Below are 16104 nucleotides of genomic sequence, written 5' to 3'. Positions count from 1 at the left end.
AGATGTTTTTAGCTGCCCTTAGCGACCTCTGTAAATTAATTGCTTTGTGATATTGACTCCAGTCTAGAAAATGCTGCTTAACACTATTCCTCACTGCAACACTGAGGCACCTGGGAAATACAAAGTCTTTTTGCTACAGGAAACATATTAGTGAGGGGTACGCACACACAGACACACGCACAGACGCACGCACAAACGTGCGTGGACACACACAGACACACACACACAGACACACACACACACGCATTCACACACTGCTGGTGTTTCACCCTTTCCAAACATAAAAGATCATTCCCAGTTCAATAGGATTGATGGTCTCCTGCTGCCCAAATCAACATCTCTTCATGAGATACACACACACACACTCACACACACACACACACACACACACACACATATTGCCCATCATGTACCCGTCCTCTGGCTGTGGTTCAAGTGGAGTAGTAGGCCTACTGAAGCAGGACTTTCATTCCATAATAGCAGTTTGACGTGTAACGAATGAATACAATTTTTTTTGCCAATTGGCAATCCATCCCTTATGGTTTCAATTGACACATAAACAAACATTACAATAATTTGCTATGGTAATTAATGATCATTCTTTTTCCAGTGTTCTCTGCATTGCGTATCACATAAAGAGTTAAAAAAAAAACATAAATACTTAATAGCAAATAAGGTTATCCAAACAATAATTACATCCCTAGAGCTGTAAAATAATATACATACCTATATACAGACAGACAGACAGACAGACAGACAGACAGACAGACAGACAGACAGACAGACAGACAGACAGACAAATAAATAAATACAGAAAAAAGAAACAGAAGTAACTTGTACCCAGTCTGACACAAAGAGAAGATTCATATGGTAGACAAGCCTATACACAATACATATACACACACCATTAACCACATAGAAGCTAAATATTTGTACAATTTAATTATAGGTAGCCCCTTTTCTTTTATTCAAGGCGTTATCTAAATATTCCGCAAACGGAAATACACAATGGACAAAAAAACACTTACATTTCTCCTCATCACTCAGCCACATAATGCAAGGCTTATATCGTGGTAGAAAGGGCAATAGAGGATAAAATGAGTTTCATTCTCTATTTCTTCGAGGTCACAATAATTACATTTCTTACCTGTGCACATAGCGATCACTTGTTTTTACGTAGGTCATACTTAATATATCTCTCACACACAAATTCACCATTAATCAAACAAAAGGTTCTCAATTTGGGTTTATGATTCATCTCCTCCACCCATTTTTTTAACATCCCATCCCTACATCCCTGTTAGTGAGCATTTCACATGACAGGTGTGGCATATCAAGAAGCTGATTAAACAGCATGCTCATTACATAGGTGCACCTTGTGCTGGGGACAATAAAAGGCCAATCTATTGGTTTAACCTTTCCCCCTCAGGAGACTGAAAAGATTTGGCATGGGTCCCCAGATCCTCAAAAAGTTATACAACTGCACCATCGAGAGCATCCTGACCAGTTGCATCACCGCCTGGTATGGCAACTGCTCGGCATCTGACCATAAGGCTCTACAAAGGGTAATATGTATGACCCAGCACATCAGTGGAGACAAGCTTCGTGACATCCAGGACCTATATACTAGGTGGTTTCAGAGGAAGGCCCATAAAATTGTCAAAGACTCCAGTCACCCAAGTCATAGACTGTTCTCTCTGCTACCGCACGTCAAGCTGCACCAGAGTGCCAAGTCTAGGACCAAAAGGCTCCTTAACAATGTCTACCCCCAAACCATAAGTCTGCTGAACAATTAATCAAATGGCCACCCCAACTATTTACATTGACCTCCCCCCTCTGTTTTAACACTGCTGCTACTCACTGTTTACTATCTATGCATAGTCACTTTACAAATGACCTTGACTAATCTGTACCCCGCACATTGACTCGGTACCGGTACCCCCTGTATATAGCCTCGTTATTGTTATGTAATTTTCTTGTGTTACTTTTAGATTTTATTGTATTTTTTACTTTAGTTTATTTGGGAAATATATTCTTTACTCTATTTTTTGAACTGCATTGTTGGTTAAGGGCTTGTAAGTAAGAAGTTCATTCGGCGCATGTGACAAATAGAATTGGATTTCATTTCATTTGACACACACATATACACACTCACACACAGCATCTCTTTATGAGACATCAAACATTGACAAAGTCCCTTTTTAGTGCTGCCTGTTGGCACGGTAACATCAGACTAATGAAGTCGCACGCTGACAGAATATTAATAACAACGAGCCAATCACAGGGCTCTGGGGAACGGTTCATTTGCATATGAGAGGTGGGTGAGCCTTCCCTACAGAGCCCCACACACTGGTTTCATACATCACTGGACACAGTGGGGTGTGTGTGTGTGTGTGTGTGTGTGTGTGTGTGTGTGTGTGTGTGTGTGTGTGTGTGTGTGTGTGTGTGTGTGTGTGTGTGTGTGTGTGTGTGTGTGTGTGTGTGTGTCTGAGAGAGAGTTGTCAAGCCACTGCCTGACTGGATATGACTCAAATAATCTCATGCAAATTCATCCCTGCTCATTAACAGTAAAATTAAAACATAAACCTCTTAATGAATGACAGTGTTTCATTAGTACTTCACTTCATATCACAACATTCATACATGGCTGCCTAGAACCATACTGCATGGTACAGTGAACTATGAAGAGCCTGTACCATGTTGTCCTTTTTCTCCTCTCCTCTCCTCTCCTCTCCTCTCCTCTCCTCTCCTCTCCTCTCCTCTCCTCTCCTCTCCTCTCCTCTCCTCTCCTCTCCTCTGTGTAGTTAATCAGTGTACTATCTCTCAGGCAATCACTGATGTAGATAATTACTGTAGTGTTCTGTGGTTAGCTCCATCACCGCTAAACTCACAAACACTTGATCATATACTGTACATTAGACAGGGCAGGTAGACTGGGCACAAACATACAGTGAAGTGTGTAATGAAGGTCATTAGTCTGTAAACAATAAACTGCAGGCCCATTCAGGTTCAATCACAGGAAGCAGGGATGGGCACATTTCTTTTTTTCTACAGCCACACTCAATCAATCAGTGCACTAATAGGAAACACAAATATACAGTAATTAACTGTCTTTGGCCAGCCAGATGTGACGACAGACATAGATAAATAGAACAACCTGTTGAGTGGAGTCAGTAAACACCATTGAGTTGTATTGTTTCTGTTGAGAGAAACAAGTTGTGACTGGCTGTATAGATCTACAGACCACAGGGGAGTCAATCCGGTGTGTGTGTGGTTGTGTGTGTGTGTGTGTGTGTGTGTGTGTGTGTGTGTGTGTGTGTGTGTGTGTGTGTGTGTGTGTGTGTGGATGGTATACCCTTTAGCATTCTGCTCAGGGATTCAACATACAACGGTACACATCACTTGAAAATCAGCCTTGATTCACTCCACTGACACAAAACACTTGACACAGTACCCTATGCTTCCAAATCAGTTCGATTCAGCCAATGTACCTCCTGTGATTCAGACTCACCTGTGCATTTGAGGTGGAATCACTGCTGTGATTTAGTTGATTCTCTGCACTGTGTGTGGGCAGTTGTGAGTAGATTATTTTGACTGTGCGTATGGTGACTGAGCCAGAACAACTGATGAATGGAGGGGGGTGTAGTCAGGGAGGGGAGCCATGAGCGAGGGTTAATAAATACAGGTCACATCGATCTTCCTCTACACACACACACATACACACACACACACACACACACACACACACACACACACACACACACACACACACACACACACACACACACACTCTGCTCCGGGAGAGACCAACTGCAACTCCAGCACATTGGACCTGCCACACTAAGATAGACCATGAGACGATCCTCTCTACTGGCCATGCTAAACAGAGTGCCAGTACTGGCGTTGACATTAGGCAACAAGCCAGATACCACAATAGGAATAGTGAATAGTTGTTAGCAGGAAAGCACAATAATTATCTTGAGGGGCTAACACAAGTATCTAGGTCTCAGTCAAGGTTATTAATTACTGATGTGTAATTACGCTAACAGTGTCAGTACACTAACAGTGTTATGCTAACAGTGTAGCAGTACCTCCACAGAATCTGTGTTGTCAGTGTGTAGCATCAGTGCTAGCTGTAGATAGGATCACAGAAGCATCAGCATCAGTAGATCTTTGTAGCGGTAGCATTAGTCTAGTCTGTTGGCACAGCCATGCAAGCCTTTCTCCTGCCTCACACTCACACTTTGACCGTTAAAAACACACACACACACACATACACACACACACACACACACACACACACACACACACACACACACACACACACACACACACACACACACACACACACACACACACACACACACACACACACACACACACAGTAACTGGGTCACACTTGTGCAAACGCACACTCTCCAGCCTCATCCGTTGCCTGAAACTTTTAATTCCCCCCAACCCTCCACCCGGGCATACAGGGAAGGGTGACAGACGCTCAGTATTGACACAGCCCCTCCCCATCAAACATACACCCCTCACACACAATAGCCTACAAAGGTCCATCATCCCCTTCCCCTCCCTCTTCTCTACCATTGACTCCCCCACACCCCTCATTAAATTCTATCTCTCCAACCCAAACCACAAACCTCAGTTCACCAAGCTTTATCATGTCATCTCTATTGATGAGAGATCTGCTGTCTCTCACTTTGTTGTCATCCTCAGTGATGTTTTGTTATGTTTGTTATAAAACTGTCAAATAAACAAACATTTACCCAATAAGGGCCAACGTGACCCAATAAGGGCCATGTGATCCATACCCCCCCCCCCCCCAGTGAGGAGAGAGAGAATATAGAGGACACTGCACTCCCAGCTGATCTATCAGGATGGCCCATTGGCCCTTATTTAGCTACTTACAGCACGCAACACATACTCTAGCCCATTACACTACACAAGCATTGGTCCAACTCACTTGGTCAGACACTAACGACCAAGCATAGCCCCACAGAGTGGACCACTGTCAGCCACCAGGGGATTTGAACCTGTAACCTCTCTGACCTCTGGGATACCTGCTTCCCCCAAACCTCCCCACAACCACGCTTGTCTCTAAGCCTACAGTATAATAAATCATAAAAGTCTACTCTGTACATTCCCTCCTGTAGGTGATAAATGTTTGTCCCATGCCTTACTTAACACAGTGAACAGAAACCAGTTAACTCAACATCACTACAAAGAAAGCCCCTTGTCTTCCCCTTTTCAACTTACCCCTCACCTACACTGGCTTAGGGAGTGCTGATGCATGGAACACAGAGGACGGAGAGAGGGAGAAGGAGAGGGAGAGTGTGTGAGACAGAGGGTGAGGGATGTCATATATTCAGTGTGCTAAGTGACCTTTCCATGTTCATGACCCCTGTAATGTTATTAACAGTGCAGCCACAACCTCAGCCATGGCCATCAATTAGAGCCACTCTCTGCTGCCTGCCTGTCTGCGTGCCTGCCTTGCTACTGCCTTCACAAACACTGCCTCACCTCAGAGGAGCTCTCTTTCTCTCTTTCTCTTGTTCTCTCGCCATTTCTCCCTCTCTCTCTCCCCCATCTCTTCAGAACTCCTTCTCCCCCTCTCTCCCTCTCTCTCTCCCCCATCTCTTCAGAACTCCTTCTCCCCCATCTCCAGAACTCCTTCTCCCTCTCTCTCTCCCCCATCTCTTCAGAACTCCTTCTCCCCCTCTCTCCCTCTCTCTCTCCCCCATCTCTTCAGAACTCCTTCTCCCCCTCTCTCCCTCTCTCTCTCCCCCATCTCTTCAGAACTCCTCTCTCTCCCCCATCTCCAGAACTCCTCTCCTTCTCTCTCTCCCCCATCTCTTCAGAACTCCTTCTCCCCCTCTCTCCCTCTCTCTCTCCCCCATCTCTTCAGAACTCCTTCTCCCCCTTCTCTCCTTCTCTCTCTCCCCCATCTCTTCAGAACTCCTTCTCCCCCTCTCTCCCTCTCTCTCTCCCCCATCTCTTCAGAACTCCTTCTCCCCCTCTCTCCCTCTCTCTCTCCCCCATCTCTTCAGAACTCCTTCTCCCCCTCTCTCCCTCTCTCTCTCCCCCATCTCTTCAGAACTCCTTCTCCCCCTCTCTCCTGTACCTAACAGATGTAACATACTTCATTCAGCATGTTCTAGTATTTTATGTGAAACCATTGTATCACACAATTATAACACCATCATTGATATACTTTAATTACAATACCGTGATAGGACATATTATAAGTACAATACCATTATTTAGTAGCCTATAGTAGCAAAACCATTATTCATTACAGAATTACAATATATTGCAATTAGTGTCCACATGAGTAGGGAGAGAATGAGTGTGTAGGAATACCAACACTGCTGAGTTGAGCCACATTGTAACGTTCGTCGTTAAGGGTAGACCAAGGTGCAGCGGGATTTGAGTTCATCATATTTTATTGAAATGTGAACCAGAAAAAAAAAACAATACAACGAACGAAAAGCTTCGTTGTGCAAAAATACATGCAACCAAACAAAGACAAGATCCTGCAACTGAAGGTGGGAAAAAGGGCTGCCTAAGTATGATCCCCAATCAGCGACAACGATAGACAGCTCTGATTGGGAACCATACTAGGCCAACAAAGAAAAAGAAAACATAGATATACAAAAACTAGAGTACCCACCCTAGTCACACCCTGACCTAACCAAAATATAGAGAATAAACAAGGATCTCTAAGGTCAGGGCGTGACACACATATCCACCCAGTGTGTAAGTGTCCTACTTTAGAATGTTCAATACCCCTGCTTCCAGTCCAGCTCAATTCGATTTAAAACCCAGTAAATTTAGGAAGCAGATTGGACATGGAACGTGGGTTTTTACAATACCTTCTTCTCATGATGGCATTATCAATTCAAATTCTGTCCAATTCATTTCCTAAATTGACTTGAATTAAAATGGAATTGACGAAGCGGTCTATATGATTGGCTATATGTACTGTATTCTTAAATGAGGCAGCAGTGCTGCTCTGGTGTGAAATGAACAGCTCTTTACTACACCCCCAGAAGCTAGTCTGAACGAAAGAGAGGAGAAAGAGATGGAGCGAGAGATGGAGCGAGAGATGGAGCGAGAGAGAGAGATGAAGCGCGAGGGAGAGATGAGAGAGAGAGAGATGGAGCGAGGGAGAGATGGAGAGGGAGAGAGAGAGAGTTGACCATTAACTAAAGGCAGAGAGGGGGGGGGGGGACTCCTCTTCTTGCATTCAAATTACACTTAATCCAGCGCTATCAGCTCTGCTTTCTCCTCATCCCTCCTTCTCTTCCCTCTCTTTTTCCTCATTCCTTCTCACTGAGAATGTTGTGCATTAGCCTCCCTCATCTATCTCCATCCCTCTTCCTCTCTAGTTTTATCTGGGAGAGGAGGCGAGGTGGAGAGGAAAGGAAAGGAGTAGAGGAGAGGAGAAGATTGTCCAGCAAAGAGAAGAGGAGCCGAGTCAGCACAGCTCTATCCTCAATGATGTCAGAGATCCCCCACCACACACACACACACACACACACACACACACACACACACACACACACACACACACACACACACACACACACACACACACACACACACACACACACACACACACACAGCACCTCATTAACAATATCATATTTTACAGTCTTTTCGTCATCATGCATGTGATACATTTTTTGGGGCATAAAGGAAAAATAGGCTGGTACACACAGTACACTGTATCTGTTCAGCAGCATTGCTGACTGTGCTCTGTGCTCTGGGAAGAAGAACGGATGGGGAAGAAACACACAGAAACACTCTGAGGGTTAGAGTTGACAGAGATATTAAACCTCTTGTCTTCCCCCTCTACACCCCTTTTCTCTCTCTCTCTCTCTCTCTCTCTCTCTCTCTGAGATGCAGGACATAGATCTCATTTTGATTTTGAGAAGAGAGAGAGGAGGGTGTTGCATGTATTAATACAGAGGAACACTGCATCAAACCAATGCACTGCACTAATGCTCTGTGTGTGTGTGTGTGTGTGTGTGTGTGTGTGTGTTCGTTTGTTCGTGCGCAAGTGGCTGTGTGAGCCGCGGCTGACAGGGAGAGGAGTACGTCAGCATTACATTCACGTTCCCACTGAAGGACAAAGGGGGGGTGGGGGATAGAGAGTCTTAGCTCCCCGCAACACACACACACACACACATACACACACACACACACACACACACGCACACGCACACATACACATACATAGGGAAAAAAGAGAAAGACTGTACAACAAAAAACAAGAAGAGAAGAGAAGAGGAGAGGGGGATTGGAATGCTGCTGTGACGGTGTGATGCTTGTTTGCCGCCTCTCTTCTGCTCTCTCACTCTACCTTTTGCTCTCTCCCCTCTTACCCTCTAGCTTGTCCCCCTCTCTCTCCTGGCTCCACCGTGGTTACTGCAGTAGTCCACAGAGTGGGAGCCACAGAGCAACTGCCACAACTTGCTACCTCACCTCATCCTTACTGCCCCCAGCCCTGAGCTCAGGCACGGGGATCAACTAGTAGGCAACCAGGACAGACAGAGAGACACACCTCGGGAGAGAGTACCAGGCCAGGAACTTTCCATACCTGCCACTGTTTACGGATACCGGTTACAGATACCGTGCACAGCCACCATCGCATCGACACAGCAGGAGTCTAACCCCCCCCCCTCTCTCTCTCTCTCTCTCTCTCTCTCTCTCTCTCTCTCTCTCTCTCTCACACACACACACTTTTCTCTCTCTCTCTCTCTCTCACACACACACTTTTTTCTCTCTCTCTCTCTCTCTCTCTCTCTCTCTCTCTCTCTCTATTTTTCCCTCACTGAGACTAAGGAAAGGACAAAAACACTCTCTCTCCTTCGACTGCTTTTTCCTCTCCCTCTCTGCTTCTCTTTCTCTAAAGCGTAGCTCCGGCAGCACTGCGCTCCCTCTCCTCCTCCCCTCTCTCTAACCAGCACCCCCATCTCTCCACCTCCCCCCCACCCCCTCAGGAAGAATACTGCTAACTGTGCTGCACGCGGCAGGCTGCAGCTGCTATAGCCACGGCCAGGCAAACCATCGCAGGGAGAGGACCAGAAGAGAAGAGAGAAAAAGAGAGGACAGTGGGATGACTGCGTCAGGAGTCCTTTAGCTTTTTTCTCTCTCTCTTTCTCCATCCATCAGAGCGGGGCGAATCAGGCACCAGCTAGCCTTCGGCAAAGTCACCGAGACGGAGGGCTCTCAGCCGACATACACACAGAAACACAGAAACACACACACTCACGAGGACCTGCCAGACCGGTGGATTTAAAAAAAAATGTATTGTCATTTTTTTCCTTTCTGCTCGGTGTGTCTGGCTTTTACTGCTTGATAGAGCAGTGTGATTCGTCAACAGAGGGGCCGTGTGTCTGCGGCTGCAGGCAGGGAGAGGGGGAGAGGAGGAGGGCTGGGGGACGCCAGTCACCTGCTTAGCTTAACCCACACGGCCTGTCTTTTCCCACCGAGCCTCTAGTCTCTACACACTGCTCTGCTCCACTCTCACCACCGGCTAACAGGAGACATTACATTAGTTAACACAGGGACATTACCACCACTTTCCAGATTGAAGGAGAAGAACTGAATATAAATACACTTTTCACATTTCTGTTTTTCCATGGAAAGGGAAATATACATGACTCTGGTTCCTGATTGTTTTTTGTGATATTCAGAAAGGAAGAAATAAGGGACCGTTTAAGAACTAATGAGGTAGGTGATCACTGCAAAATCTTTCCTTTGCTGCTGCTCTGCCTTCACATAATCTCTCTCTGCCTCCCTCTCTTCCCCCTCTCTCCCCTATTCACTCTCTCTCTTGCTCTCGCCCCCTATCACTCTCCATCTCTCTTTCTCTCTTTCTCTCTCCGTCTCCCTTTCTCTTTTTTCTCTTTCTCTCTGTGTCTATCTCTGCGTAGCGTCACCCAGTCTCGTCGATGGCGTGGCGAATCCTGTCCTTGCTCCAGCCAGGGTAGGAGGGTGGTGCGTCCTCCTCTAGTGTCCGTCTCGCCCCAACATGCTGAACAATGAGCCCTCCGCAACATGAGTACTGTGGGCCGGGTTTCTCTGCAGCCCACCTGGAACGCAGCCCTGCTCGCCCTGCTAGCCCTCACCATGGTGCCAGCTCTCAGTGTGTGCCAGCCTGCCGGCCTGGGTCCTCCCCCCAACCCCCAGAACTGTCCGGTGGTGTGCTCCTGCACCAACCAGATCGGTAAGGTTGTGTGTACACGCCGTGGCCTGGTCAGGGTTCCCCCCGGGATCCCCACCAACACCAGATACCTCAACCTGATGGAGAACAGCATCGAGACCATCCAGGCTGACACCTTCAGACACCTACACCATCTGGAGGTGCTGCAGCTGGGCAGGAACGCCATCAGGCAGATTGAGGTGGGGGCCTTCAACGGCCTCACCAGCCTCAACACCCTGGAGCTGTTTGACAACAGACTGACGGGGATCCCCAGCGGGGCTTTTGAGTACCTGTCCAAGCTGAGGGAGCTGTGGCTGAGGAACAACCCCATCGAAAGCATCCCCTCCTATGCCTTCAACAGGGTGCCCTCTCTGATGAGGCTGGACCTAGGGGAGCTCAGGAGGCTAGAGTACATTTCTGACGGGGCCTTTGAGGGCCTGCAGAACCTCAAGTACCTGAACCTAGGGATGTGTAACCTCAGGGAGATGCCTGTCCTGTCTCCCCTGACTGGCCTGGAGGAGCTGGAGATGTCTGAGAACACTTTCCCTGAGATGAAGCCTGGCTCTTTCCGCGGCCTGCGCTCGCTACAGAAACTCTGGATTATGAACTCTGGGATCACCGTGATCGAGAGGAACGCCTTCGATGACATCACAGCGCTGGTGGAGCTGAATCTAGCCCATAATAACCTGTCATCTCTCCCCCACGACCTCTTTGCCCCGCTGCAGTACCTAGTGGAGCTCCATCTCCACCACAATCCCTGGAGGTGTGACTGTGACGTGGTTTGGCTGTCCTGGTGGCTCAGGGAGTACATCCCCACTAACTCCACCTGCTGCGGCCGCTGCCACTCCCCTGCCCACATGAGAGGACGATACCTGGTGGAGGTGGACCAGACCACATTCCAGTGCTCTGCTCCCTTCATCCTGGATGCTCCAAGGGACCTCAACATCTCTGCAGAGAGAGTGGCGGAGCTCAAGTGTCTTACGGCCGCCATGTCATCGGTCCGATGGCTGCTTCCTAACGGGACCGTTCTGACCCACGGCTCGTCTCACCCTCGGATCTCTGTCCTCAATGATGGAACGCTCAACTTCTCCAACGTTTTGCCATCGGACAAGGGTGTCTATACTTGCATGGTGACTAACATGGCAGGTAACTCCAACGCCTCAGCCTACCTGAATGTCAGCAATGCCGAGCTCAACACCTCCAACCTGTCCTATTTCACTACAGTGACTGTGGAGGTGCTGGAGCCCACCGTAGAAGAGACCCCCAAACCCAAACCCACAGTCCCAGCCTCGCCCTCAGTGTTCCAGCCCGTCTTCATCTCCACGCCCACCATGCTGCTCCAGAGCACCCAGACCACCCGACAGGTGTCTCTCCCCACAGCCCGTGGCCCCACCCACCCCTCCGCCAGCCTGGACGAGGTCGTGAAGACAACCAAGATCATCATTGGCTGCTTCGTTGCCGTGACGCTCCTTGCCGCTGCCATGTTGATCGCCTTCTACAAGCTGCGTAAGCGGCACCAGCAGCGGAGCACGGTGGCAGTGGCGCGGACCATCGAGATCATCCAAATGGATGAGGAGGTTCCCGAGGTTCCCCCGGCCAGGTCAGGTTCTAGTGAGTCTGAGGAGATGGGGCTGGCTCTGCCCACCATCTTAAAAGCAAGATACATCTCATCATCCTCATCGTCCTCCCACAGAGACAGAGACAGAGACAAAGACAGAGACAGGGACAGAGCTGCCTACGGGGCTCACTGGACCCATAACAACCTGGGAAACTCCCTGCACCGTTCCTCCAGCCGCCAGCATCATCAGCAGCACCACCACAGCCTCATCAGCACCATCGCAGAGCCCTACGTCATTAAGACAACTCACACCAAGGAGAAGGTCCAGGAGACCCAGATCTAAGGGACTCATGCTGGCCTTACTGTGGATCTAACTGTGTGGATCTAACTGTGTGGATCTAACTGTGGATCTAACTGGGTGGATCTAACTAGGTGGATTTCTATATGGATCTGACTCTACTCCCTCCTCTCTTCCTCTCCTCACTGCTCACCAGTCCATGCAATAGAATGCACAAAGAAGACGGTAACTTTCTTTTGTACAGAGTGCAAAATGGAGACAGTTTTATCTATCTTGTACATGCTTATACATAAATATAGAAATGTAAAAAATATACATCTATATAACTTAATCTAATATGGGGATGGTGTTGGGATTATGTATCAAAGAAGAAAGTAAAATTTAAACTATTTTCTAATAACTTGTAAGTTCTATTTAAAAGCGAGAGATGTTGAGGTCTCGATGATGGTATGTTTGATTGATTGAGGGAGGAGCTGTCTTGAGGGAAACTGTTCTTTTTGTCATTTAGACCACTTAGGATGTAGTAAAAGCCCCAGCAGTTTATAAAACAACAAGCCCTAACATCAGATCAGGCTTTGCAGGTTCATCTTATAAAAGCGGCAGTTTGTACTGTGCCAAACGTTACAAATACAATAAAGGACTCCGGAAGATTATGAAAACCAACAGCCACATCCAAGCAAAATCTAGACAGCAAGACAGAGAGTAATTTGTCGAGGGAGAGACGTAGAGAGAAGAGCATAGATTTTGCTGTTCAGTAGCTATCAGCCAAATGGTTTTAGACTGCAGTGAATTTCTGCAGCTAAGGTTTAACCCTTTGTTTTCCGGAGCAAAGCTACACATCTATCTAAAAACAGCTCTTTATGTTACTGAATCTAAACCCGTTTAGTACGGTTGTATTTGATTTATCCCAGGTCCCCTTGGCTAAGATGAAGGACAGGCTATTATGAACAGAGTTTTGGTGTGGTTTCTTCATGCAGATTTAGGTTGCATAAGGTATTGTTCTTTTTTATTTTTGTCTTGGGTTGTGACATGCTTCTTAATGGCATGTGTAGTGTTTAGGGTTAATGTAGTGCTGCATTACAGTGGTTCTCTGTCTGCTCTCTGTAAGGGCTCGTTCTAATGGTAATCCCTCACAGTTACAGACGTGGTGCAGAGAGACTGGGGTTTGCTGACCAATCTGCTTTTGGAAGAAAAAAAGGAGCTGGGCTGAAATTAAATGAATGTCTGGACATTGGGCTTGTTTCTCTATGGACTTCATTGAAACAATGAAATTGTTTTTTCTTTTCCTTATTTTGGATATTATTTCGAGCAACACTATTTTTATGGGGTGTCTATAAGGAGGCTACAAAAAATAAAACCTTTGGTTTGTATTTCTCTACTTGGAGACACGTTGGACACCATTATTTTCCCTGTCCCTCTTGATGACAGTGTGGAGATATTAGCTTGTAAGCCTGATAGCATGTCAGTCCACAAACACTGAACAGATTCATAATTCTAAATGGAGCCCTAGCCCCTACCCTCCTAGTCACAACTGTAGATTGGAAAAGGATCAGATAACTTGAGCAATATGGCAATTGCTTCACTTTGCCTTCTGATAGACTTGTGGAATTCTTTGCTATATTGCTTGCACCTATCCAATAATTTCAGACGTACAGTACATCAGTGCTAAGGCGGTAGGGGGTAAGATGGAGTAAGAATTTGGAGGTCCATGCTATTTCTCTGTTAGCTGTGATAAGATATGGTCTACCCTCCTCTTCCCCAGTTATTCCTATGCATTGCGTTTCCACTGGTCCCTGTCAGTGAATGAGTCTTTAAGTGAGGCTGTATACAATGCTGCATTATCCTCCCTCCCACACTGGATCTCTATGAGAGGGCCTTCTGATCTCTGCTGCTTCACGTTGCCGAGGGGGTTAGGTAGACACACACACACACGCTGAATGCCAAATCAGCCTCCAGCCCCTTCCCCATAGGCACTCCTGTAGAGGTAAAAAATAATAGGTACAAGCAATATGGTAGCAGCCCCCTTGTCCTAGGTGGTATTGTCACTATATGCTCACTATGCTCACACACATACAATCCTTTCAGATCTACAGCAGTGCATAGTTGCTAGAGGGGCAGTGCAAATAATCTGACATGGTTTCCTCTCCTTATATATTTTTCTACTATTTTCCTGATGTGAGGGGACTTTACAGGAGAATGAAAAGTATTGGTATTCTTCCACCAATTGCTTTCCTCTTGTCCTGTAGTGTCACAACAGTGCAAATGAAGGAAACAAGGAGAGAAAGCTACTTTAGATCATTGAGATGCAGCCCAAGTGGTAGCCTTAACAAGGCAATACTTTCCAAATGTAGCGGTACAGTGAAATATATAGTACATCATTGAAGGAGTTTGCATATTGTTAAACAAATTTCTGAATGAAAATGAACCACTCCTTTTATCATTTAGTGGATCTGTACTTCAGGTAACTGCCAAAATAAAGGAAACACCAACATAAAGTGCCTCAATAGGGTGTTGGGCCCCCACGAACAAGAACAGCTTCAACAGTGCCTGGAACTTTATTGGAGGGATGTGACTTCATTCTTCCATGAGAAACTGCATAAATTGGTGTTTTGTTGATGGTGGTGGAAAACGCTGTCTCAGGCACTCCTCCAGAGTCTCCCATAAGTGTTCAAGTGGGCTGAGATCTCCACACACACACACACACACACACACACACACACACACACACACACACACACACACACACACACACACACACACACACACAGCGGATGGTCGGAGGGAATGAACATTATTACAAATCATTTGTAGACTGCAAATTGACTGCAAGAAGCCCAAAGAGATATAATATTTAACTAAAACATAATAATTTAAAACTTTGCTTACATTTGTATACGATCACGTGTCTTTCTATTATTCTGTATTATTCTGTATTTCTTCAGAAAATAAAACCGCCAGTTGAGGAACCCTGCACTATGCTCCGTAGAAACCCCTCTTTGAAAGTCACTGAGATGTCTTCTTCTAGCAATGGTAGCCAAAATAATGGTGGGCGTTTCTAAACATGATCTTAATCATGATGGGATGTTAATTCCTTAATTAACTCAGAAAACCACACTTGTGTGGAAGCACCTGCTTTCAATATACTTTGTATCCTTCATTAACTTGCGTGTTTCCTTTATTTTGGCAGTTACCTGTACATCCCTGTGTGGGAGAAGGAGCCTACAGTGTAACTGATATTTAACTACACTGCCACAATTTCACAATGAAAATGAATAATTTATGTTATCACCAGCAATAAGCTTCCACTGTACATTCACAATGTGTGAGTGTTTCATCATGTCTTGTCCTGCACTACGCTTCTGAATCACAATGATGCCACACAGTTGAAAGGTCAACCATCAGAAATGAGTGTTTGTGTTCTGTGGTGACTAGTGCAACATCACTTCGACCTCTCAGCTGCCGCTTCAGATACACTCAGTCACCGTCTCCCCCATTCAGAAGACACACAGACTGCTACTGTTTCCTCAGCTCAGCTCAGAAAACCAAATGTCACTCAGGGCCCAGGCGGAACAGGAAGACAGGAATGGAAGCATTGAAAATGTTCATGTTGCTCCAAATGAGACGTTTATCTGTCTATTTCAGTAGAAAAGGGGTAAGAATTAAGCCATTCCATAATTACAGAGACATTTTGCTGCCAGGCTTGGAGGAGACTATAAAGGCTGCTTTTAAATCCTACAGGCATCAATTGGACTGGCCTCCGTAGGCAGAGGCTACAGATACACTGCCCCCTCTTCCTTGTCCTCTTTTTCATTACCTCCTCCTCCCACTCCTAATCCTCTTCCCTTCCTACTCTTCCACTTGTCTCTATAAATGCCTAAATCTACTACATATGATACATTCATAACACATTTCAGACAGCTGGTTCCTAGAGAGTGTTACTGACTGTTTTCTATCCCATCTGCTCCTCAGTGTGTGTGTGTGTGTTTGAGGACTGTCTACAGGTGTGCTGGTGGGAGCAGATGTGTCCATGTA

The 16104-nt window shown here is 46.4% G+C and overlaps 1 protein-coding gene across 1 annotated transcript; it reads left to right on the top strand.

Annotated features, from left to right (window-relative positions):
* The first annotated feature begins 9485 nt into the window (after nucleotides 1–9485).
* On the top strand, nucleotides 9486–13399 carry LOC139382204 (leucine-rich repeat-containing protein 4-like). Its single transcript, XM_071126088.1, has 2 exons — nucleotides 9486–9744; nucleotides 9948–13399. Exon 2 carries the CDS (start codon nucleotides 10072–10074, stop codon nucleotides 12115–12117), a length of 2046 nt encoding a protein of 681 aa, XP_070982189.1. The 5' UTR covers nucleotides 9486–9744; nucleotides 9948–10071; the 3' UTR covers nucleotides 12118–13399.
* Nucleotides 13400–16104: the final 2705 nt, after the last annotated feature.

Source organism: Oncorhynchus clarkii, chromosome 2 (genome assembly GCF_045791955.1).
Source record: "Oncorhynchus clarkii lewisi isolate Uvic-CL-2024 chromosome 2, UVic_Ocla_1.0, whole genome shotgun sequence".
Taxonomy (NCBI): domain Eukaryota; kingdom Metazoa; phylum Chordata; class Actinopteri; order Salmoniformes; family Salmonidae; genus Oncorhynchus; species Oncorhynchus clarkii.
Note: the sequence above shows the minus strand (reverse complement) of the source record. Positions and strands in the feature narration are given on the sequence as shown.